At 34.8% G+C, this 23970-nt stretch overlaps 2 protein-coding genes across 2 annotated transcripts; one reads left to right on the top strand and one right to left on the bottom strand.

The window, feature by feature from the left end:
• Positions 1 to 11326: 11326 nt before the first annotated feature.
• Positions 11327 to 12298, top strand: LOC100917945 (putative olfactory receptor 52P1). Its single transcript, XM_003766513.1, has one exon. The coding sequence runs from the start codon at positions 11327 to 11329 to the stop codon at positions 12296 to 12298; it is 972 nt and encodes a 323-aa protein (XP_003766561.1).
• A 9819-nt stretch (positions 12299 to 22117) lies between these two features.
• LOC100918206 (olfactory receptor 52E4-like) lies at positions 22118 to 23095 on the bottom strand. Its single transcript, XM_003766514.1, has one exon. It carries the CDS (start codon positions 23093 to 23095, stop codon positions 22118 to 22120), a length of 978 nt encoding a protein of 325 aa, XP_003766562.1.
• Positions 23096 to 23970: the final 875 nt, after the last annotated feature.

Here is a 23970-nt window from a genome sequence, read left to right as displayed (position 1 = left end):
TTCATATGGAAAAACAAAAGGTCAAGAATTTCAAGGGAACTAATGACAAAAAAAAATCAAATGAAGATGGCCTAGCTGTACCAGATCTAAAATTATATTATAAATCAGCTGTTACCAAAACCATTTGGTATTGGCTAAGAAATAGACTAGTTGATCAGTGGGATAAGTTAGGTTCAAAAGACAAAGCAGTCAACAACTTTAATAATCTAGTGTTTGACAAACCCAACGACCCCAGCTTTTGGGATAAGAACTCACTGTTTGACAAAAACTGCTGGGAAAATTGGAAATTAGTATGGCAGAAATTAGGCATTGACCCAGACTTAATACCACACACCAAGATAAGGTAAAAATGGGTTCATGACCTAGTCATAAAGAATGAAATTATAAATAAATTAGAAGAATATAGGACAGTTTACCTCTCAGACCTGTGGAAGAGGAAGGAATTTATGACCAAAGAAGAACTAGAGATAACTATTGATCACAAAATAGAAAATTTTGATTATATCAAATTGAAAAGTTTTTGTACAAACAAAACTAATGCAGACAAGATTAGAAGGGAAACAATAAACTGGGAAAATATTTTTACAGTCAAAGGTTCTGATAAAGACCTCATTTCCAAAATATATAGAGAATTGACTCTAATTTATAAGAAATCAAGCCATTCTCCATTTGATAAATGGTCAAAGGATATGAACAGACAATTCTCAGATGAAGAAATTGAAACTATCTCTAGCCATATAAAAAGATGCTTCAAGTCATTATTAATCAGAGAAATGCAAATTAAGACAACTCTGAGATACCACTACATACCTGTCAGATTGGCTAGAATGATAGGAAAAGACAATCAGGACTTTTGGAGGGGATATGGGAAAATTGGGACACTGATATATTGTTGGTGGAATTGTGAATACATCCAGCCATTCTGGAGAGCAATTTGGAACTATGTTCAAAAAGTTATCAAACTGTGTATACCCTTTGATTCAGCAGTGTTACTACTAGTTTTATATCCCAAATAGATCTTAAAGAAGGGATTAAGACCTGTATTGCAATAGTGTTTGTAGTAGACCTCTTTGTAGTGGCCAAAAACTAGAAATTGAGTGGATGTTCATCAATTAGAGAATGGCTGAATAAATCGTAGTATATGAATATTATGGAATATTATTGTTCTGTAAGAAATGACCAAACAGGATGATTTTGGAAAGGCCTGGAGACACTTACATGAACTGATACTGAGTGAACTGAGCAGGACCAGGAGATCATTATATACTTCAACAATACTATATAATGATCAATTTTGATGGATATGGCCCTCTTCAACAATGAGATCAACCAAATCATTTTTAATAGAGCAGTAATGAATTGAACCAGCTACCCCCAGCAAAAGAACTCTGGGAAATGAGTATGAACCACTACATAGAATTCCCAATCCCTCTATTTTTGTCCATCTGCATTTTTGATTTCCTTTACAGGTTAATTGTACACTATTTCAAAGTCCGTTCCTTTTTGCACAGTAAAATAACTTGTAAAGGGCTGAAATGCTTGAGTTAATGCACTGAGGTTGGACAACCTAGCACTTAAGGCTAATTACCAATTGGACAATACTTTATAAGCATAGGCTTGGAAAATGGTCCTTCCCACTATCCTGTGCTGGCTCAATAATTGCTGTATACAGAGAATTGTAGGAGGAATTAGGGAGTGGAGTAAGACTAGCCAGGGTCACTTCTGGGTGGGAGAGGAAGAAGAGAGGTCATGGAGATTCTGTGTCCATGCAGTTCACAACCAAGAATAAAGACCAAGGACTTTTGCTTATCTTGACTCTGGCTGATTCTAAGGTATCCAGGGTGCTAACTCAGTCTTCACAATAACTGTATGGACATGTATACATATATTGTATTTAACATATACTTTAACATATGTAACATGTATTGGTCAATCTGCCATCTGTGGGAGAGGGTGGGGGGAAGGAGGGGAAAACCTGGAACAATCACTCACTGCAAAAAGAGAGAGAGAGAGAGAGAGAGAGAGAGAGAGAGAGAGAGAGAAAATATTTAGTTTTGTTCAAAGCTCAATTTTCTTTCTTTCTACTTTCTACATGAAGCCATTCTTAATCCTCTGAAGTTCTACCTTTGATAGGATATGAGCTTTTTAAGAGAACAGGGAGAATTTCATTTTTGTTTCTGGAGGTTCCACCAAGTGGGATGTTTAGTTTATTGTAGGTGCTTAATGAATATTTATGCATTTATTGATTTTAGTTATATTAGTAAGATAACTTTTTACACTATTTCCTCCAACCTACTGATAGTAAATTGTCCCCTTCTTTCAACAGATCTCAATTCAATTTAGCTATTATAACTGCCCAGCTATTTTCTCTTCACATTCCCATCATACCTTATAAGTCTCCATAATCTCTCCAGAGGCTTCACTATTTATTTCATGCCCTATAGCATGTAATTTATGGAACCACTGACTTATCCTTTGATGATACGAAATTTCCTAAACCATTTCTACCAGGGTTCTCTGTTAAGAATTTCCATAGAACCAGAAATCACTGGATACTATGACAATTACTCTAGTATTGGGAATAACCGGAATCAGTCTTGTCTTGTCTTGTCTCTAGGGACGGTTCCTGAAATTTTGCCCTAGGCCTAAAGGATAAAGTCCTTTGAGAACTACCACCAGATGCTCCACCCACTATCTGCTTACATTTCTGTCTCCTTCCTCCTGGTTCTACTTAACTTTCTTCCTGGTTTCTCTGAAAATAATACTTGGGACCCTATAAAATCTGAGACTAACACCTATAAAGTCTCAGGTCAATAAATTAGTGTGGAGTTGTCTAAAGTGGTATTTAAAGTAGGAGAAAAGAGTTTCACCTAGGGAAGCACAGACCTACTCATCAGGAAAGAAACAGAATCCCAAGAGGTAAGTAAAGTAGGAGTGGTGGGCATTCAGACTTTGGAATGATATTACTGGGGCTATGAGATATGATTCAAGGGGCCTGATATCTTAAAGGATATCTAGAAAGTTATCTGACAAGATATTCAAAGATTTCTTTGGGTTCCAAACAGCCCTGATTTCTTTTCCAAAGAATATTTTCTCAGTCACATCAAAGCAATAAAATTCATTGTTGAGATTTTCAATGCAGAGGCAACACTAGCCATTGAAACATCAGTAGAGAAAAGCATGGAGAATAGTAAAAATGGTGTTAATCAGCTTAGAAGAATATAGTAATAAAATCATAGATTTGAAAGACACTTTAGAGGTCATGTGGTCTATCTCCTCCCTCGAACATGAACAAAGTTCTGGATCTTCAGAGGAAAGTGAATTTTAACTGAATTTGAAAAGAATGGAAACACAACAGAAGAAGAAAATGGAGAATGTGGCAGTAGAAAGATGTTCTCAATCTTGGTCTCAAGATTATCATTGTTTCTCCTAAAATTTTGTATAGAAAAATGAACATAATTATTCAGACGTAATCTGATTAACTCAAAGTCCCTCCTTTAACAATATACATCTATTAAACTAGTTTAAAATTGTATGTATTTTCTGCCAGTTATATCATACTAGTGATTCCTGTTGAAGTTGTGATTCACTATCACTCCCATATATTCTGAAGACCAAATACTAGTTGAACCTCTCCAACCTTGTCCTTGTGAATTTAGTTGTTTTATACCCAAGTTTAGGTCTTTGCATATATCAATGTTAATTGTCATTTAATTCAGTGCAGTTATCTCATATTCAGTGCAATATCTTAAAGATCATAGGCTTGTAGTTTTAGAGTTGGAAGGGATCTTAAAATGCATATTTTTTGGTAATTACCTCATTTTAATAGATGAGGGCCAGAACAATCAGACAACATGTTTAGGTCACAAAGGTTTCTCTGCTTCTTTTTGGGAAGGTGGGGAGACAGGGACAATTGGGGTTGTGACTTGTTCAGGGTCACATAGCTCTCTATCTGCCTGAGGTTGGATTTGAACTGAGTTCTTCCTGACTAGGGAAAGTGCTCCAACCTCAGCATCACCTAACCAACCCTGTTCCTCTGATTTCCAATCAAGATTACCTTTCATTTTATCACACTTTCTTAATATTGCCTATAAATGTTTTTTGTTCTTCCTAGCTTTCTATTCTCTGAAAAATTGGTAAATATTCTTTTATCAAAGTCACTGAGGCAATATTGTATTAGAGAAAGCATAGATTATATTGAACCAGAGAATTTGTGTTCAAATCCTAAATTAGCTATTAACTTCCTTTGTATTTTTAAGGAAGTCATTATCTTTGAGCTTAAGTTTTTCTAAGCTTTAAAATAAATTAATTGAATCTTAAAAGCCCCTGCTGGCACTGTGTTTTTATTATCTTACAATTAAATTATTGTTCCAAATAGATACTCAAGAAAATATACCTAGGGAATTTCACCAGAAGAAGGCTTCTTTGGATCCATAGATCTATTCAGTTTGGAATTGTCATAGCTATATTTTATGCTATCCATATCTTTTCATCTTATCTATCAACTAACATTTATTAAGCAGCTACTACATGCTAGACACTGTTCTAAGGTATGGGGAGACAAAAAAAGGCAAAAATAGTCCTTGCTTTCAAGGAAGTTGCAGTTTAATGGGGATGACCACACCCAAACACCTATGGATCAGCAACAGATAGAAAGGAAAAGTTGGTGGAAAGCACAAAAGGGAGCTTAAGAGATGACCCAATACATTGGTAATATTTAAGAAGTTCTATCTTCTGTTTCTTTCCTGACTCTGGCATGCTGTTAGCACAGATCTTACAGTTTAAATCTGTTAAAAAACTTCTGTGTGCTCTTATTATCTGATCACTTACCTTGAATTTCACTTCTGTCTTAGTTATCTGTTTCCCAGATAACTTTCCCATTCTTTTTGCAAGAGTAAACAGGCAACATGATATGTGAATAATTCTATCTTCTCCTAGTATCTTACCACTGTTTTAGACATACTAGCGAGTAGAATAGCTACTCCTTGGTTATTTTTGGAACATTAAGATTTTTAATAATATTCTTAAAGGATCATCCCAGTGTTTTACCTTCATAATGAAAGTAATTACCCTACACACACACACACACACACACACACACACACACACACACACACATTCATGCAACTTTCTTGTGCAACCACATCTTTACATTTGTGTTATTTAAAAAAAAACATTCTTGATTTTTTTCTCAGTTTTCTCTGCTTGACTTTCCCTGTAGTATTTTAATGGAATCCTATAAATCTTTTCATTCAACTATTAGAAAACTAGCTTCATAAAAGTTAGAATGTATGACAGATTGACCAGCTTTCCTCTGCCCTTTTATTCTAAATTAAGTTTTTGCAACCTTCCTCTTATGGTTAGCATCCTTTCTACTTCTTTACCTTCTTTAATTATTCCATAGTGCTGAGAATCAGACTCACAAGAGTAGTTCACCTTGTAGATTTCTTCAACTTTTGAAAAATACATTTTCCTTTAGACAAGTTAGGAATTTTAAATTATTTTCTTTTTAGTGAAATGAGATAGCTCCAGCAGATACCCAAAAAGAAGTCTTCTATAACTGTTACCCTTTGTCTCTGTTATAATTGTGTGACACACTTTATAAAATCATAAATTTCCTCTTCTATTCAGATATTCAGAAGTATATTTTTGTGATGACATTATTTATGATTTTGCATTCATCCACATTAATGTGGAAGGAATTAGCTAGTGGAGTTCATTAAAAGGAACATTTAAATGAATTCAAAATTCTTTTGAATCTGTTTTGCAAAACACTAATGAGTAAGATGGCAGAAAATTACAGATATTATGACTTCACAAAAGAGCAACATATATCAGAGGGAAAATGAAACTGTACATAGTTTTATATGAGATTATTCAAAGTTGGATGATCTCAAGAGCTTTTATAGATTAAACTGAAGGTCAACACCTAGATGCAAAATAGATTTGTCAGCATTCTATTGTATTGAATTCTCACCTTGGATGATAGTAGTGCCATAATATGCAGAACCCTATATCCCAGTCTATATCTTATCATAAAACTATACATGGCTTCCATTTTTTCCATGTTAACATTTTTTTAAATGAAAATAACAAGTGACATATTGAAGATATTATTACTGAACATTTAAAAAAAAAGAACAGTTTTACATTTTTTTCTTTTATTCCTTTCTTACTTCTTCTCTTCCTTATTCCTTCCTCCCTCCCTCTCTCCCTTATTCTTTTTGCTAATTGGCACAGAGACTTTGCTCTGCTCCATTTTTGGTTTGTTCCACAATGATATTCTACTGGTGCCAGAGGTTCATCATATTGGTGTTGGACTTAATAAGGACACTTGATTGATTAGCCTTATTGTAGCTCAGAACTCCTAAGCTAATCAATATTAAACTCGGTCTGTTCTGACATGTGTGCCACCCAGCAACAGAAAGGTTTTTCTGCATGATGTGATAACTTTTTGGAAATCTCATCTCCATAGTTACTAAATGACTGAATGGTATATGGAATACAAGATTCAGAATGGCTTTACCTTTAAGTCATGTAAGAAAAAATAACATTTCCTTTATGAAAAGTTTATGAAGCTAAAAGATCGTCATTTTTATTGGTAGACTTAGATTTTAGCAAAAACACTTGATAAATTATTCATACCTGGTGAAGGAACTTTGAATATTTAACATACAGAAGAAAAGTATGATAGCATCACAATATCTATCTTTGAATATTTCAAAAGTTCTTTGTAGGAGAAGGAATTGATTTGCTCAACTTATCTTCAGAGGGTAGGACTAGGAGTAGTAGATATTTCAAGGAAACAAGTTTAAGTTTTACATTGAAACAAATGTCCTGGTAATTAGAACTATCAGGAAAAAAAATGTTAAATGAGATGTCATAGGAGAGAGTGGGTCTCTCCTCATTCAAATCCTTCAAGCAAAATTTGAATAAACATGTGTCATTCAAGAAGCTATGGGGGATAAAGATAGGTTCCAATTATATGTTGTACTTGAGGGACTCTGGGGTCCCTTGGATGCTGAAAATCTTTTAGTTTGTTACTGTTTGTTGATTAGGGAAAATAATGTGATGAAATACAAACCAACTCTGAAGGCTGTTTTCTAACAAGTTATCTCTCTTAGAAATATATTAGGATTATATAATACTCTGATAAATGCAAACACCAAGGAAATTTATTTAATATCCTCTGAAAATGATATCAAATAAGATATTTTACTCATTAAAGATGTTTGCCATTGTCTTGAAGAATGTACTGTGCAGATGTGGAAAGGAAGAACAATTCCCTATTAACGGAAAAAGTTTCCATCTGCTGCTTTTTGAATTTTGACATTATACTGAATTAATCAAGGCCCCAAATCAACATAGTAATCAATCCAAGCAAAATCAAATGCTTCTACAATGCACATGCTCTACTAAATATTCATTTATATGGACAATTTATTTAATCTATCAGTACATGTATCTTCTTTTTTAAATTAAAGCTTTTTGTTTGCAAAACATATGCATGGGTAATTTTTCAACATTGATCCTTGCAAAACCTTCTGTTCCGAATTTTCCCCTTCTATCCCCCACGTCATCCCCTAGATGGAAGGTAGTCGAATACATATTGAATATGTTAAAATATATGTTAAACCAATATAGGTATACATATTTATACTGTCATTGTGCTGCACAAGAAAAATAGATCAAGAAGGAAAAAAAAAGACCTGAGAAAGAAAACAAAATGTAAGCAAATAACCATAGAATGAGTGAAAATACTATCTTGTGGTCTACACTCAGTTCCCACAATCCTCTCTCTGGGTGTAGGTGGCTCTCTTCATCACTGAACAAATGGTGCTGGTTTGAATCATCTCATTGTTGAAGACAGCAACATCCATCAGAATTGATCATCCTATAGTCTTGCTATTGCCATGTATAATGTTTTCCTGGTTCTACTCATTTCACTTAGCATCAGTTCATGTAAGTCTCTCCAGGCCTTTCAGAAATCAACCTGTTGGTTGTTTTTTATAGAACAATAATATTCCATATTGTTAAGTCCAGATTAGCTCCCTGGAGGCCTCAGGATCAGCCAGAGTAAAGATAAGTAAAAGTCCTTGGTCTTTAGGGCGAGAAGTGAAAGAAGCAGGCAGACTACCAGAAGTTTTGACAAAGATCTGTTCTTGATTCTGGAGTCCAGAATCTCCATCTTTCTCCTCCTTGTCCTGCCCCCAAGTGACTCTGGCCTGTCTCACCCCACCCTCTAAACCTTGTCTATGATTATCTTAATACCAAACATTGAGTCAGCATCAACTGTGAGAAGAGCCATTTATCCAAACATATGCTAATATAGTCATTATCTCATATCAAAAAGGTAATTAGCCTTTAGTACACGATTGTCTGATTCAAGTACACTTTTTCATAGTTTCAGCCCTTTACACCATATCATTCATATACTATAATTTATTCAGCCATTCTCCAATTGATGGGCATCCACTCAGTTTCCAGTTTCTACTACAAAAGTGGCTGCCACAAATATTTTTACACACTTGGTTTCCTTTCCCTTTTTTAAGATCTATTTGGGATATAAATCCAGTAGAAACACTGCTAGATAAAAGGGTATACACAGTTTAATAACTTTTTGAGCACAGTTCCAAACTGCTCTCCAGAATGGTGGAATTCATTCACAGTTCCACCAACAATGTATCAGTGTCCCAGTTTTCCCACATCCCCTCCAGCATTCATCATTATCTTTTCTTGTCATAGCCAATCTGAGAGGTGAGTAGTCATATCTCAGAGTAGTCTAAATTTGAATTTCTCTGTTCAATAGTGATTTGGAGCACCTTTTCATATGACTAGAAATAATTTCAATTTCTTCATCTGAAAATTGTTCATATCCTTTGACCATTTATCAAATGGAGAATGGCTTGATTTCTTATAAATTTGAGTCAATTCTCTATATATTTTGGAAATGAGGCCTTTATCAGAACCTTAGAATGCAAAAATATTTTCCCAGTTTATTGCTTCCAGTCTAATCATGTCTGCATTAGTTTTGTTTGCACAAAAAACTTTTTTTCCTTAATCTCAGTACATGTATCTTGATGAGACACTGGAGATGAACAAAAAATTGAAGGCAGAAACAAATGACATGTAGAAAGTTAAATAGACAACAATTGGAAAATATACAGTGTTTCCAAAAATCTTAAAATACTCTCTGTCACTCCAACATCCAACTTTGTAAGTCAAATTAGTTGAATTCAACAAACTTGCATTAGATACTAATGGATATTTAGGAGGAAGTACTAGGAAGGTGAAAACAAAAGTAGAACAATCTCTATCCTGAAGGAACTCTCATTCCATTTGAGGGATATGATATTTACAACTTATTGAATACACCAAGAAATTTCAATAGGGATAGTATACTAACAAGTGGGGGAGAAGGAAAGACTTCATGTAGGAAGTGGCACACTCACTGTACTTTGAAGTTAAAGATTTTATGATGTTGAGATGAGGAGGAGAGAATGCATTTCAAACATGGGGGACTATTTATGCAAAGATGAGGTCATAGCTAGAATGTCATGTATAGTGAATATCCAGTTGGCCTGTTGGACTATCACAGAAAGAGCAGGAAGAATAAGAGGGCCTTAAATTCCAGATTGAGGATTTGCCTTTTCTTCTAATTTCTTAAGGCATCCAGTGATTTCTTAGCAGGAGAGTGACATATTTAGATGTTCCTCAGGAATATTACTTTGGCAGTCATGTGGATGGTAAATTAGATAAGAGAAATACTAGAGAAAAAGAGTCTAATTAAAAGATTATTACAGTAGTTCAGGGGAGTAGTAACTAGGAACTAAACTATGGTGGTGACCATATGGATACAGAAAAAGGGGAATTTAGGAGAAGTGTGATGAAAGGAGCATTCTTTTGGTGATGCGATATAGCTTTAAATTTTCCAAGAATCAGAATTTTGGGAAAAATAATGCTGGTTGTTAATAGGATGGGACATATTATTGATGGTGATATAAAATTTTAAAGTGCTATGAAATATTTCTTTATTTGTCTACAAAATGAACAAGAACAAGGAATAAAATCTGACCAGGCTTAAGCTTAAAATTGCATTCATATAATTTTTAAAGACTTTAAAATGCAAACCAAATGTTGAATAGATTGTCTCTGTAAGATTAACTTGGATGACTTGGAAAACAATTTGAAAAATACTTAAGAGCAGGATAAATCACCCAATTAGACTTTATTAAGGATCCACACAATATACTATGCTAGGCTCTGGGGATGCAAACACCTAAAAATGAAACACTCCCAACTGTCAAGGAGGTTAGATTCTTTGATTGGGAAGAGAATCTACTATGTATGTGGGCAGGAAACAATTCAGGAAAACAAAAAAATCTCTCTATTAGTTAATAGCAATGTGGCAGGCAAAAATAATTTATAAAAAAAAAGTATTAGTGCTTTAAATTCTTAATAAATATAGTGCCCCAAAGGAAGAATGCAATCATTCCATTTTACTCATTTCAACTCAATTCAAATCATTAAGTATTTATTATGCTTGTGTCAGCATATCAGAAATTGTATTCAATGCTGAGGACACAAAGATGAAAGTGAAAAAGTCCTTGCCCTCAAAGAGCTTCTATTCTACTGGGAAGAAACAACATAATATATATACATATATACATGTGTGTATATATATATATATATACATAGTATAAAATAATGTCATATGTTCATAGAACCACAGATTTAGTCCAGAAGGGAACTCATTGATCATCAAGTCCAATCCATTCATTTTGCATACATAGAAACTGAGGTCTGGGTAAGTTGATTTCACATGGGGAGGACTGAAGTGATGGGATATAAAATGTCAACATCATCAAATCAGGTTGTTTGCCTTCTTATACCAAGAAGTGGCTACCTACAACTACAAATATCCCATGACTACCTAATTACATTGGCCTAATATAAGTCTCCCCTTAGTTCAAGGACTCCTCAGCAGAAAAGTCTCTGTCACCCTACTCAGACTGGGAACATCCTCCATGTATAGGCAATTTTTGTTCTTATATAACAGGGAATACCTGAAGTAAGTTCATTAATGGCATATCTCCCTCAGCAAGTTAAGGGCTCCACAAGAGAATAACATCTCCCCTAACACACATAGATCTCCCTGAGTTTTGAATCGTATCTCCTCCAAAGGACCAGGATATCCTTGAAAGCAGGGTCCATATTTCCTCCTTCTTTTTTATCCCACTTCAGGAACAAACAACAACCACCAGTCTTCTATGACTCCACACAGAAGTGACTGCAGTACTATTAATACTTACTAATACATCCTAGCATGCTGATCTCCAACCATTCTGGTGCTACGACCTTCACATTGTTGGGAATCCCTGGTCTAGAGGCCCAGCATTTATGGCTCTCCATACCCTTCTCAACCATGTTTATTGTCATCCTCATGGGCAATGGTAGCATTCTTTTTCTGGTAGCAACAGAGTCTTCCCTTCAAACACCCATGTACTTTCTTCTGGCTTTGCTGATGGTGTCTGACTTGGTATCTACCTTGGCTGTGCTCCCCAAGCTCCTTTGCCTCTTCTGGTTTGGTGCCCATGACATTAGCATTAAAGGATGCTTTGCTCAGATGTTCTTCATCCATTGTACATCTGTAGTACGTTCTGCCCTCCTTGTGGCAATGGCCTTTGACCGTTATGTGGCAGTTTGTGAACCACTCCGTTACAATACCATACTGAACTACACTGTGGCAGGACAGTTAGCACTGACAGCCCTTGCAAAAGGAATGGTTCTCATCTTGCCAATGCCATTACTGCTCCAGAGGCTGTCCTTCTGCAGGGCAGTCATTCCTCATACCTACTGTGACCACATGGCTATTGTGAAGATGGCTTGTAGTCATACCAAGCCCAACCGTATTTATGGATTGTTTGTAATCCTCCTGGTGATAGGTTTTGACCTCCTGCTTATTGGAGTCTCCTATATACTGATTCTACATGCTGTGTTGCGCCTATCTTCCCGAGATGCCATTCTAAAGGCACTCAATACCTGCTCAGCTCACTTCTTTGTAATTCTCATTACTTATGTGCCTGCACTTTTCTCCTCTATAACCCACCGCATGGGCCCCATTATCCCTCCTCATGCACATATCTTACTTGCTAATCTATACCTACTTATGCCCTCATTATTCAACCCTATTATCTATGGAATTAAGATGAAGGAGATTCGATACAAAATGGCAAAGTATCTGTGTAGGACAGATGCTCTGGCCATCAGCCCAGGACACAAAGATGGGAATGAATAACCAAGTTGGGTCTTTGGAGGCATTTATCCTGATGCCTTTGCCATACTACAACTCTGGAAGCAAATCTTAACAAATCACTCCTATATACATAAGTCTCCTTCACAAATGGAAACTATATAAGCTTCTAACATATAAATTTTTAATTGATTCATTATCTGGATTGGCTTAGTCTGTCTTCTGTTGTTTATAACATAAGATGAGCTCTAATCAGCCTCTCATTTAAATTGGAAGTAGTACTACTAAGGATCACATAGCTAGTAAGTGTCTAGATTTGACCAGATTTGAACTCAGGAAGATGAGTCTTCCTGATTCCAAGTTCAGTGCTTTATCCACTATACCACATATCTACCCATGTATGACTTTAAAAATTACAAATGAAAGTATGAAAGATATCATATAATATTAAATGTAATGCAATATGAACAATAATTAGTAAAAGGTAAAGAAAAGATTTGAAACCTAAATAATTTCACATTAATATATAGATAGTACAATTACTACCATAAAAACAATAGATGATTTCATTAAAAGAAGTAATGAAAATGAAACAACACTGGCAACTATTTGGCACAGAGAATGGAGTATGTGACTTGGAATTGAGAAGACCTAAGTTCAAATCCTACCTCAGACACTTATTAACTGAATATATTACTTTTAATATCACCATGCCCCCGTGTCCACATCTATAAAATAAGAATAATAATAGTGCCTATTTCATAAGATTGTTTGAAGATAAAATGAATTTACATGTATAAAGCCCTTTGCCAATCTTGAAGCATTGTAAAACCATTAGCTATCATTATCATACTTATTATTAACACCTCAAAACTTTTTGTTACACAAAGTTGCATGAAAAAAAAAATTAAGATCTCAATATGATGTTAATCAATGCAGGAAAAGTTCCTTTAAAAAAATAAATCATTTTTAAATAAGAAAAATAGTATCTACCTAAAACAAGGTTGTAACATTATTTATAATGGGTAAAAAAAGAGAAATATCTCCAATAAATTCAGAAGTTTTAAAGCAAGTATGTCCATTGTCATCACTATTATTTGAATAACTTTAAAAATTCTAACTATAACAATTACAGTAAAAGGAAATTCAGAAAATAAGTAAAGCCAAAGAGAAATATTTCTTCTCCTTTTTTTCTTTCGTTTTTTTTTTTTTTTTTGCAGGTAAGTAAACTGATGATTTACTTAGAAAACCTTCATTGTCTTAAAGGAACAAGATGTAAAATAATCCACAAAACTCATTAGTTTTTTTCTGTATATTGCTAACAGAATTCCTCAAGAAATGACAAAAAAAATCATTCAAAATAATTACAGAACTTAGAAGACATTTGAGAGGCCAGCAACAAACAAACATAAGGATATTATATTTTTTTAAAATTTGTTTGATGAGATTAGGGATTTTATTGGTCTAGAAAGATCAGAAAGAATAACTTCCTTTTAAAATGTAGACCAACAAATTTCTGCAAGGGACAAATGTCAAAGGATATAAAAAGTTCTAAAAGGAGGAATCAAAAGTTTTTTTTAATATATGAAAAATTTTAGAATTACAAATAATATAATTAATTAAAACAAATAATTCTGAGGTTTCACCTCATACCCATTGGATTGTCAATTACAAAATAGGAAAATGACAATTGTTAGAGAGGCTATAAAAAGATGTGTACACCAGTGTACAGTTTATGGAGCTGTGAAAAGATACATGCAATAAGGAAAGTCATTTGAACTTATTAACACAAAACTTACAAATTCCAAAGGGGCCAAAGAAAAAAGATAAGAAGCCCTACAAACATACATACATATTTATGGCATTATTTGTAACATACAACTGGAAACAAAATGGGTCCCCATTGACTGAGAAGTGGTGAACAAACTATAGTATATAATGTAATTTTATTGTGTTATAGGAAGTGCAAAAGGGTAAGATTCAGAGAAACCTAAAGAAAAATAATTTGGAAAAAAACTTTGCAATAACCAGTTTTAATCTCAGGACACTGATGATAGAACAATTTGCCCAAATTTTGGCAGAAAAATAAGAGATTTGAGGTTCATTAGATAATGTGAATTTAGCTAACAGGCATTTATTGTTTAGTAGTATTCTCTCTCTCTCTCTCTCTCTCTCTCTCTCTCTCTCTCTCGCATGCATGTCCGTCTGTCTCCTTTATTTCTTAACCTTTTCTTGTCATTGGCTGTCTGTTTTCCCTCACACTGCAAGTACAATCCCATTGATGGGCTTGATTTCACTTCTAATTTAAAAAGGAACCTTGATCTGCTTCATTTCAAACACAGACCACCAATCTTAGGCAGCCTAGTGACCTCTTCTCCATCCCAGGATTCACCATCTTGGCACCAGATTTAGTATGGTTATTCATTTTGGCTTAGTATTCTGTAGCTCAGAATTCCCAAGCTCAAGTGATCCATCAGCCTCACAAATTTCTCAGTATCAGATATTATAAAAATCACCATGATTTTCAAAGATCATTACTAGTGGCCCAGAAATCAAATAGGATCACAGAGCCAATGTGGAAAAACTGGGACACTAATGCATTATTTGTAGAGTTATGAAATAATCTAAATATTTTGGAGAACAAATTAGAACCATGTCCCAAAAGCTATAAAACTGTATATGCCCTTTAATCTAGTAGTGTCACTACTAGGTCTATATTCCAAAGATAGCATAAAAGAGGGGGAAAGATGCACATGTATAAAAATGTGTGTAGCAGCCCTCTTTGTAGTGACAAGGAATTGGAAGCTAAGTGGATGCCAAACAATGAGAGAATGGCTGAATAAGTTATGGTGTATGAATGTAATGGATTATTCTTATTCTATAAGAAATGACGAGCAGACTGATTTCAGAAAAGCCTGGGAAGACTTACATGAACTGATGCTGAGTTAAGTGAGTAGAAACAGGAGAATAATGTGCACAGTAACAGCAAAATTAAATGATGATCTACTATGATAGACTTAGCTCTTCTCAGGAATGTAGTGATATAAGACAATTTCAATATATTTAGATGGAAAATGACATCTGAATCCAGAGAGAAAACTATGAAGACTGAAGCATGGCATTTTCATTACTTTTTGTTTGTTTTTTCTTTCTCAAGTTTTTTGTCTTTTGGTTTAACTTTTCTTGCACAATATGACAAATATAGAAGTAGAAAATATATAAATAAGAAGGACTGAAGAGTTTAAACTATGTCAAATTGCTTGCTGTCTTAGGGAGGGGGAAAGGAAGAAGGGAGGGTGAAAATATTGGTAAATAAAATCTTATAGAAATAAATGTTGAAATTATTTTACATGTATTTGGGAGAAAATGCTATTGAGAAAAAAAAAGAGAAAAAATTTTACTTTTTATTTTTTCCCAATTATAGTCTAATGTCTCCATCCTCTAATTTATTTTTGTCCATTGAAGAAACTTGGCAATCTCATACTTGAAGCTATTTTTTTTTTTGGCGGAGACAATTAGGATTAAGTGACTTACCCAAGGACACACAGCTAGGAAATGTTAAGTGTCTGAGGTCTGATGTGAACCCAGGTCTTCCTGACTTCAGGGCTGTGCTCTATCCACTGCACCACTTAGCTGCCCCTAAGCATCTTCTTTTCTTCAGACTAAATCATGTCTAGCATGTTCTCAAAGTTGCTTACCATCTTTTTGTTCTTTTTTTTTTAAAGATTTTTATTTTCAAAACATATGCATAGATAGTTTTCAAAATTTTGAAATTTTCCAAATTTTTTTCTCCCTCCATTCCCCCCACCTTCACCCCTAGATGTCAAATAATCCAAAATACATTATACATGTGCTATTCTTTTATACATGTGTCCACAATTATCATGAGGCAAAATGAAAATCAATTCAAAAAGTGTTGTGATGTGGGAGCCACCTGCCAGTGGTTGCTGGAGGTCTAACTCAGAATTGTAGAATGGATCTCTTCATGTGAGCGGATGATGACACAAGGAGACTGAGAGACAGTTCTATTGTCTGACCTCTCTTCTTTTCCCTCTTGCCTCCAATTTATTTCATTGCCAATCCACAAAGAGCATCTGTGAAGGCTGCTATGAAACGCCTTAAAGTGATATGATTCACAGCTTTGGAGGCTTTTGGAGAATTGACCTGCCCCTTCACCTAGGCATGATCCTTAACAAAAAAAGGGAAAAAAATGAGAAAGAAAAGCAAGCAAACTACAACAAAAAAGCAAAACTAATATGTTATGATACATAATCATTCCCCACAGTCCTCTCTCTCAGTGAAGATGGCTCTTTCCATCACAAGACCTTGGAATTGGTCTGAATCACCTTGTTGTTGAAAAGACCTAGGTCCATCAGAACTCGTCATCATATAATCTTCTTGTTGCTGTGTACAATGTTCTCCTGCTTCTACTCACTTCATTAAGTATTAGTTCATGTAAGTCTCTCCAGACCTCTCTGAAATCATCCTGCTGCTCATTTCTTATAGAACAATAATATTGTATAACATTCATATACCATAACTTATTTAGCTATTCTCTGACAGGCATCCACTCAGTTTCTAGTTCCTTGCTACTACAAAAAGGGCTGCCACAAACATTTTTGCAAAGGTGGGTCCTTTTGCCTTTTTTATGATCTGTTTGTGATACAGGTCCAGTGAGACACTGCTGATGCAAAGTTTGATAGCTGTTTAAGCATAGCTCCATATTGCCCTCCAAAATTGTTGGATCAATTCACAACTCTACCAGCAATGTATTAGTGTCCCAGTTTTCCCATATCCCCTCTAACATTCATCATTATCTTTTCCTATCATCTTAGCCAATCTGAGAGATGTGTAGTGGTACCTCAGAGTTGTCTTAATTTGCATTTCTCTGATTAATAAGGATTTAGAGAACCTTTTCATATGACTAGAAATGTTTTAATTTCTTCATCTAAAAATTGTTGTTCATATCCTTTCACCATTTATTAACTGAAGAATGACTTATATTCTTATACATCTGAGTCAAGTTTTTATACATTTTAAACATGAGTACCTTGGATGTAAATTTTTTTCCTAGTTTACTGGGAAATTTTGTATGCATTGGTTTTGTTTGCACAAAATATTTTAACTTATTATATAATAAAAGTTATCCATTTTGTATTCCATAATGTACTAGTTCTTCTTTGGCCACAAATTCCATTCTTCTCCACAGATCTAAGAGGTAGACTATCCCCTAAAACACTTCCTTATAAATCATTTTGGGACAAAAAATCAGGAAGTAAAAGGGAAAAACTATGAAAGAAAAAAAGAAGAAGCATATAAATCCTTCCACACCTTTCTAAAATCATATGGTTCACCATTTTTTACAGAACAATAATATTCTATTACTGTCATATACCATAACTGATTCAGCCATTCCCCAATTGAAGGACATTTACCAATATTATTCTTATTCTATAGGGAAGCTGAGCCACTAAAGAGGTCACAGTGAAGGAAGTTGCAAAGGTAATTATCTGACCCCGAGCTCTGTCTCAAACCCAGCACTTTGTCAAGTTGTAGAAAATGAATATCACTCTCTAGGTAATAGGAAGCTATTAAAGAACTTTGAACAAAAAAAAGATACGATCCAATTTACACATAAAAACATGTGTCTGGTGGCAACGCTGAAGGTGTTTTAATAATAATAACTAGAATTTATATAGTATTTTTAACACTTGCTGAGTGCCACTCACAGATTATAACATTTGAATCTCACAACAGTTCTGGGTGGTAGAAGCTATTGTTTCCCCCATTTTACAGATGAAAAAAACATGTTAGAAAGCCTTTTTGGGAATTTTCAAGGCCCCACAGCTAGTAAGTATTCAAGTTATGATTCAAACTTCAATCTTTCTGATTCTAAGAACTACATTTTACTCCTTGTACTACTTGGAATTTGCTTTAGGACAGGGCAATCTGTTAGGAAGCATTTTCAAAAACCAAGTAAGTAATTCCAATGGAAATAGAAAAGAGAAGTCACATTTAAGGAATTTTCATTGATTGTCCCTCATTCCTTGGATCCTCTTCCTCCTCAGCTTTACCTCTGGCTTTCTTAAGTACTCCTTTAAAATACCACCTCTGGGAAACAATAAACTGGGAAAACATTTTTACAGTCAAAGGTTCTGATAAAGGCCTCATTTCCAAAATATATAGAGAACTGACTCTAATTTATAAGAAATCAAGCCATTCTCCAATTGATAAATAGTCAAAGGATATGAACGGACAATTTTCAGATGATGACATTAAAACTATTACTACTCATATGAAAGAGTGTTCTAAATCACTATTGATCATAGAAATGCAAATTAAGACAACTCTCAAATATCACTATACACCTGTCAGATTGGCCAGAATGACAGGGAAAGATAATGCAGAATGTTGGAGGGGATGTGGGAAAACAGGGACACTGATACATTGTTGGTGGAATTGTGAACACATCCAGCCATTCTGGAGAGCAATTTGGAACTATGCCCAAAAAGTTATCAAACTGTGCATACCCTTTGATCCAGCAGTGTCTCTACTGGGCTTATACCCGAAAGAGAAACTAAAAAAGGGAAAGGGACCTGTATGTGCCAAAATGTTTGTGGCAGCCCTGTTTGTAGTGGCCAGAAGCTGGAAAATGAATGGATGCCCATCAATTGGAGAATGGTTGAGTAAATTGTGGTATATGAATGTTATGGAATATTATTGTTCTGTAAGAAATGACCAGCAGGACGAATACAGAGAGGCTTGGAGAGACTTACATGAACTGATGCTGAGCGAAATGAGCAAAACCAGGAAATTATTATATACCTCAACAACGATAATGTATGAGGATGTATTCTAATGGAAGTGGATTTCTTCAACAAAGACAAGATCTAACTTAGTTTCAATTGATCAAGGATGGACAGAAGCAGCTACACCCAAAGAAAGAACACTAGGAAATGAATGTAAACTGCTTGTATTTTTGTTCTTCTTCCCAGGTTATTTATGCCTTCTAAATCCAATTCTCCCTGAGCAACAAGAGAACTGTTTGGTTCTGCACACATATATTGTATCCAAGATCTACTGTAATCTATTTAACATGTATAGGACTGCTTGCCATCTGGGGGAGGGGGTGGAGGGAGGGAGGGGAAAAATCGGAACAGAAGTGAGTGCAAGGGATAATGTTGTAAAAAATTACCCTGGCATGGGTTCTGTCAATAAAAAGTTATTAAAAAAATAAAATACCACTTCTGTTTAAGAAGTTTTTCCCAGTATCCTTTATTCCTCTGAAAATATTTATATTTTATATTGTGTATGTTTTGTTTACAAATTTTCTTCCCTATTGGATTATAAACTCCTTCAAGGCAACTATTTTTGTCTTTCTTTGTGGTCCCATACTTAAGCATAGTACCAAGTACATAGTTGAAGATTAATAAATGCTTGTCAACTTGACATATGATATTACAGAAGTAGCAATAATAGAACATAATACTGATATTGGATATGAGAAGTGAAGGTGGGGGAATCAAAAAATGTTAATACTTTTAAAATGTATTATTATATGAATAGTGATACCATAAACGAACTAGGAAATTTAGAAAATAGAGCATGTTTAAGAGGAAATGTAATAACATTTTGGTGTGGGTACTGGTCAAACCAATAATGGGTCAAAATAATTGAATTTATACATCAAAATTATTTTTAGGGCCAATACTCTATTCCATTTGTAAAATTCTATCATTTTTGAACTTTTAAGGAGTAAGGAGAGATAGTAGTATAAGTTTAGGAGGTTGCAAGATGTGGGTGAGGATATATGGAGAAATGATCAGAGCAACTTTATAGAAGAGGTTAGATGACTATAGGTATCATCACCTTCATTTTATAGACAGGGAAAGAGACATTAAATAACTTAAATGAGTTCATGAAATTAAATGATTTAGAAGTAGAAACTTAACCCAACTATCTTTAAAAAATTTTTGATTCATTTTATTTTTTAAATTGCAGTAATTTCTTAATATTCATACCAAATCATTGAACCATCCCTTGTGTCAAAGATTAAAAGAAGAAAATCTACTTGAGAAAATAACCATGTATATCAGTATACATAACATTCCACATTCATAATATTCCATCACTCTCCAGAAAGAGAACTGTGTCTCATCATTTGCATTCCAGGTTCAAGCTTGGTCACTATTGTTAATTTTAGTTCATCCTATTTGTGTTATTTTGTTTATATTATTGAAGTCTTTGTGTTCTCATTCTTCTTTACCCTGGATCACTTTATTACATCTTTCCATTTTCTCCAAATTTTTCATGTTCATATGGTATAATTTATTCTACTATTTCTCCCTCTGATACGCACCTTTGGTTTTCAAGTGTTTGCTACCAAAAAATGATGCTATGAGTTTGTTGGGATACATAGAAGATCTTTTTTTTTCCTTTTTATTAAGTATTTATCTACTAGAGAATCACTGGGGGAAAAAGAATGAATATTTTAGTAACTTTTAAAAAATGTTTGAATTGTTGGCCAAAATAACAAGATATAAATGTGCCTGTTTTCCAGAGTCCTTCTTAAATCTCTTATTTCCATCTTTTATCATATTTGCAAATTTGATATGTATAAGATAAAACTTAAGAACTATTTTAATTTGAACTTAAATTGTGATTTAGAATGTTCATATGATAACAGATTTTTCTTTTGAAAAATATTTGTTGAATACATTTATATTGATTCTATGCTCAACCTGTCTGTTATGCAACTTAGATATTAATATATGATCTCTGGATTTGCTGATTTATTATTTTTCAATTCTTTTTTTTCTTTAAAAAATATTCTTTGTTGTAAAAGATGGCCCTCTGGGATAGAGGAGTGGAGACATGACATGGATAATTTAGGTGACTAAAATTAAGGTGATGTAAAATTTCATTTTAAAAAAGAGATATTATCTCATCATTGTGAGTACTCCTTACCCTGAAATGGATTACACCTTTCCATGAGTTTTCATACTGAATGAGTCTCCTTCAGGTTATTACATAAATCCTCCACTGAGATCTGGAGGCCCTCTTTCTTTCCTTTTTTTAATACCTGAGAGATATTGCTAAAGTTTTTGGGGTACCCACCTATTTGCTCTCATTCTTGATACATGACTAGTACATCTTACTTTTTTACTCATGAATATCCTTAATAACATCTTAACATGTCTCTCAAATCAAAAATTTAAATGCTCCACAGGGAATAGACTGATCTCCAAGTCTAATTCTCTAATAACAGGGGACAGATCATAGTACCTGGTGATTAGTATATTAAAAGTTGGCACATCACATCATTCCCCAGTAGCTATATCTCTTTTTTTTAATTAAAGCTTTTTATTTTCAAAATATATACATGGATAACTTTCAATATTTACCCTTACAAAATCTTGTGTTAAACATGTACAATTCTTTTATACATATTTCCACAATTATCCTGCTGCACAAGAAAAAACAAATCAAAAAGGGAAAAAATGAGAAAGAAAACAAAATGCAAGCAAACAACAACAACAACAACAAAAGAGTAAAAATACTATGTTGTAATCCACACTCAATCCCACAGTCCTCTCTCTAGGTGCAGATTCTAGATCATAAGATCATTGGAACTGGCCTGAATCATCTCATTGTTGTAGAGAACCATGCCCATCAGAATTGATCATCATATAATCTTTTCATTGCCATGTACAATGATCTCCTGGTTCTGCTCATTTCACTTAGCTTCAGTTTATGCAAGTCACTCCAGGCCTTTCTGAAATCATCCTGCAGTAGCCATATCTCAAAGGAAACTTCCTTTGCCTGGCATTCTTTCCCTGCTCTCCTTTCATGTTCTCCCAATTATCAGACAGGCTTCTGATCAGGAGCTATGGTGATGGGCTCCTTCTTCCAGCAACAATATTTGGTTACTTTGTCCCGAAATTCCTTAGTCTTTACTCCATAAATGATGGGGTTGAGCATGGGAGGCACGAGAAAGTAAAGGTTGCCAAGGATGATGTGAATATGGGGTGGGATGCCCCGACCAAACCGATGTGCAAGGAAGGAAAAAAGTGGAGGTGTATAAGATGTGAGCATCACACAGATGTGTGTAGTGCAGGTGTTGACTGCCTTGTGGTGAGCTTCCTTGGAGGAAAGTCGCATCACTGCCCGGATGATAAACACATAGGATGAGCCAATGGCAGAGAGGTCCAGACCAATGACCACTAAGGCGACCACAAGGCCATACATACGGTTGATAGTGGTGTCTGCACACACCATTTTCACCACCGCCATGTGTTCACAGTAGGTTGTGGGGATCACCCGGCTTGTACAAAATGGCATGTGTTGGAGAAGAACAGGCATTGGGAGGATAAAAATTATGGCTCTCACTAAACTGACCAACCCAATGAGACCTATGCGGCCATTGGAGAGGATGGTGGCATAGCGCAGTGGCTCACAGATTGCCACATAACGATCAAAAGCCATGGTCATCAAAACTGCTGATTGCAGGGCTGAAATGGAATGGATGAAGAACAGCTGGGTCAAACATCCCTCGAAGGTGATCTCTCTTTGATTAAACCAGAAAATGCACAGAGCTTTGGGAATGGTCGTAGTGGACATGCCCAGATCAGTGAGGGCTAGCATGCAAAGGAGCAGGAACATGGGCTTGTGCAGTGTGCGCTCTGTGGTGATAATGAAAAGGATGGTGCAGTTACCTAGAACAGTGATGAAATACATAGTAGAGAATGGTATTGATATCCAAATATGGGTATCCTCCAATCCAGGAATGCCCTTTAGGATGAAGAAGGAAGGCCTCACATGGGTAAAGTTGAAGGCAGTCATGATAGGAGACTGGTTTGGTCACTGAAGTCAGGATGACAAAGAAAAAGTATGTTTTTTTTCCTAAAAAAAATAATCATAAAAATCGTAGTAAGGGGGGGAAAAGATGGAGCATCCTTTATGAAGTACAACTTCAAATGTCATCTTCTTCAGAAAACCACAATCGGTAACATCCTTCCCTTTCAGATATTACATATTGTTTTTGTTTATGCCTTTTTATCTACTTGAATGTTATTTTGAAAGTTTTGCCAAATATTGCCATTTCTGCTTTCACAGGACTTGCTCCTGATCCCTTGTCTTCATTTACAATGATACCACCTTAGTTTAGGCCCACATCACTCCTCATCTAGATTATTGCAACAGGTACCTAATTGGCCTCCCTACTTCAAACTTCAATCCAATCCATCCTAAAACTTACTGAAAATAATTTTTCTTAAATGCAAATCTTACTATGTTACCTTACCCCCCAAACTCAACCATCTTTACTGACTTTCTATTGCCTCTAGGATAAAAAATTAGGCACTTTTAGCTTTTAAAGTTCTACACAACTTGACCACAATCTATTTGTTCCATCTCATTGGATATTGTTCTAATTTGTACATCTTTGATAAATCAAAGTTATCATTATTATGTTCCTCATACATAGCATTACATCTCCCATCTCTCTATCCATCTACTAGTTATTTTACACTCATTCCCTCCTTACTTTGGACTTTTATAGTCTCTCTTTTCCTTCAAGACACAGATTATGCATTGTGTTCTATATGAAGTCCTTCTTGATCCTTCCAGCTGCTGTCTTCCATCCCAAACTATCTTATATTTAAATATTTTGTGTATATTTGAGTTTATTCATCTCATATTTGTGCTGTATTCTTTCT

This window comes from Sarcophilus harrisii, chromosome 3 (assembly GCF_902635505.1).
Source record: "Sarcophilus harrisii chromosome 3, mSarHar1.11, whole genome shotgun sequence".
Taxonomy (NCBI): Eukaryota; Metazoa; Chordata; class Mammalia; order Dasyuromorphia; family Dasyuridae; genus Sarcophilus; species Sarcophilus harrisii.
The sequence above is the reverse complement of the archived record's forward strand: the minus strand, read 5'-3'. Positions and strand labels throughout refer to the sequence as shown.

What these genes read in the sequence shown, in the direction of transcription:
- LOC100917945 (XM_003766513.1), top strand. Translation starts at nt 11,327, where the DNA reads ATGCTGATCTCCAACCATTCTGGTGCTACGACCTTCACATTGTTGGGA.
- LOC100918206 (XM_003766514.1), bottom strand. Translation starts at nt 23,095, where the DNA reads ATGACTGCCTTCAACTTTACCCATGTGAGGCCTTCCTTCTTCATCCTA.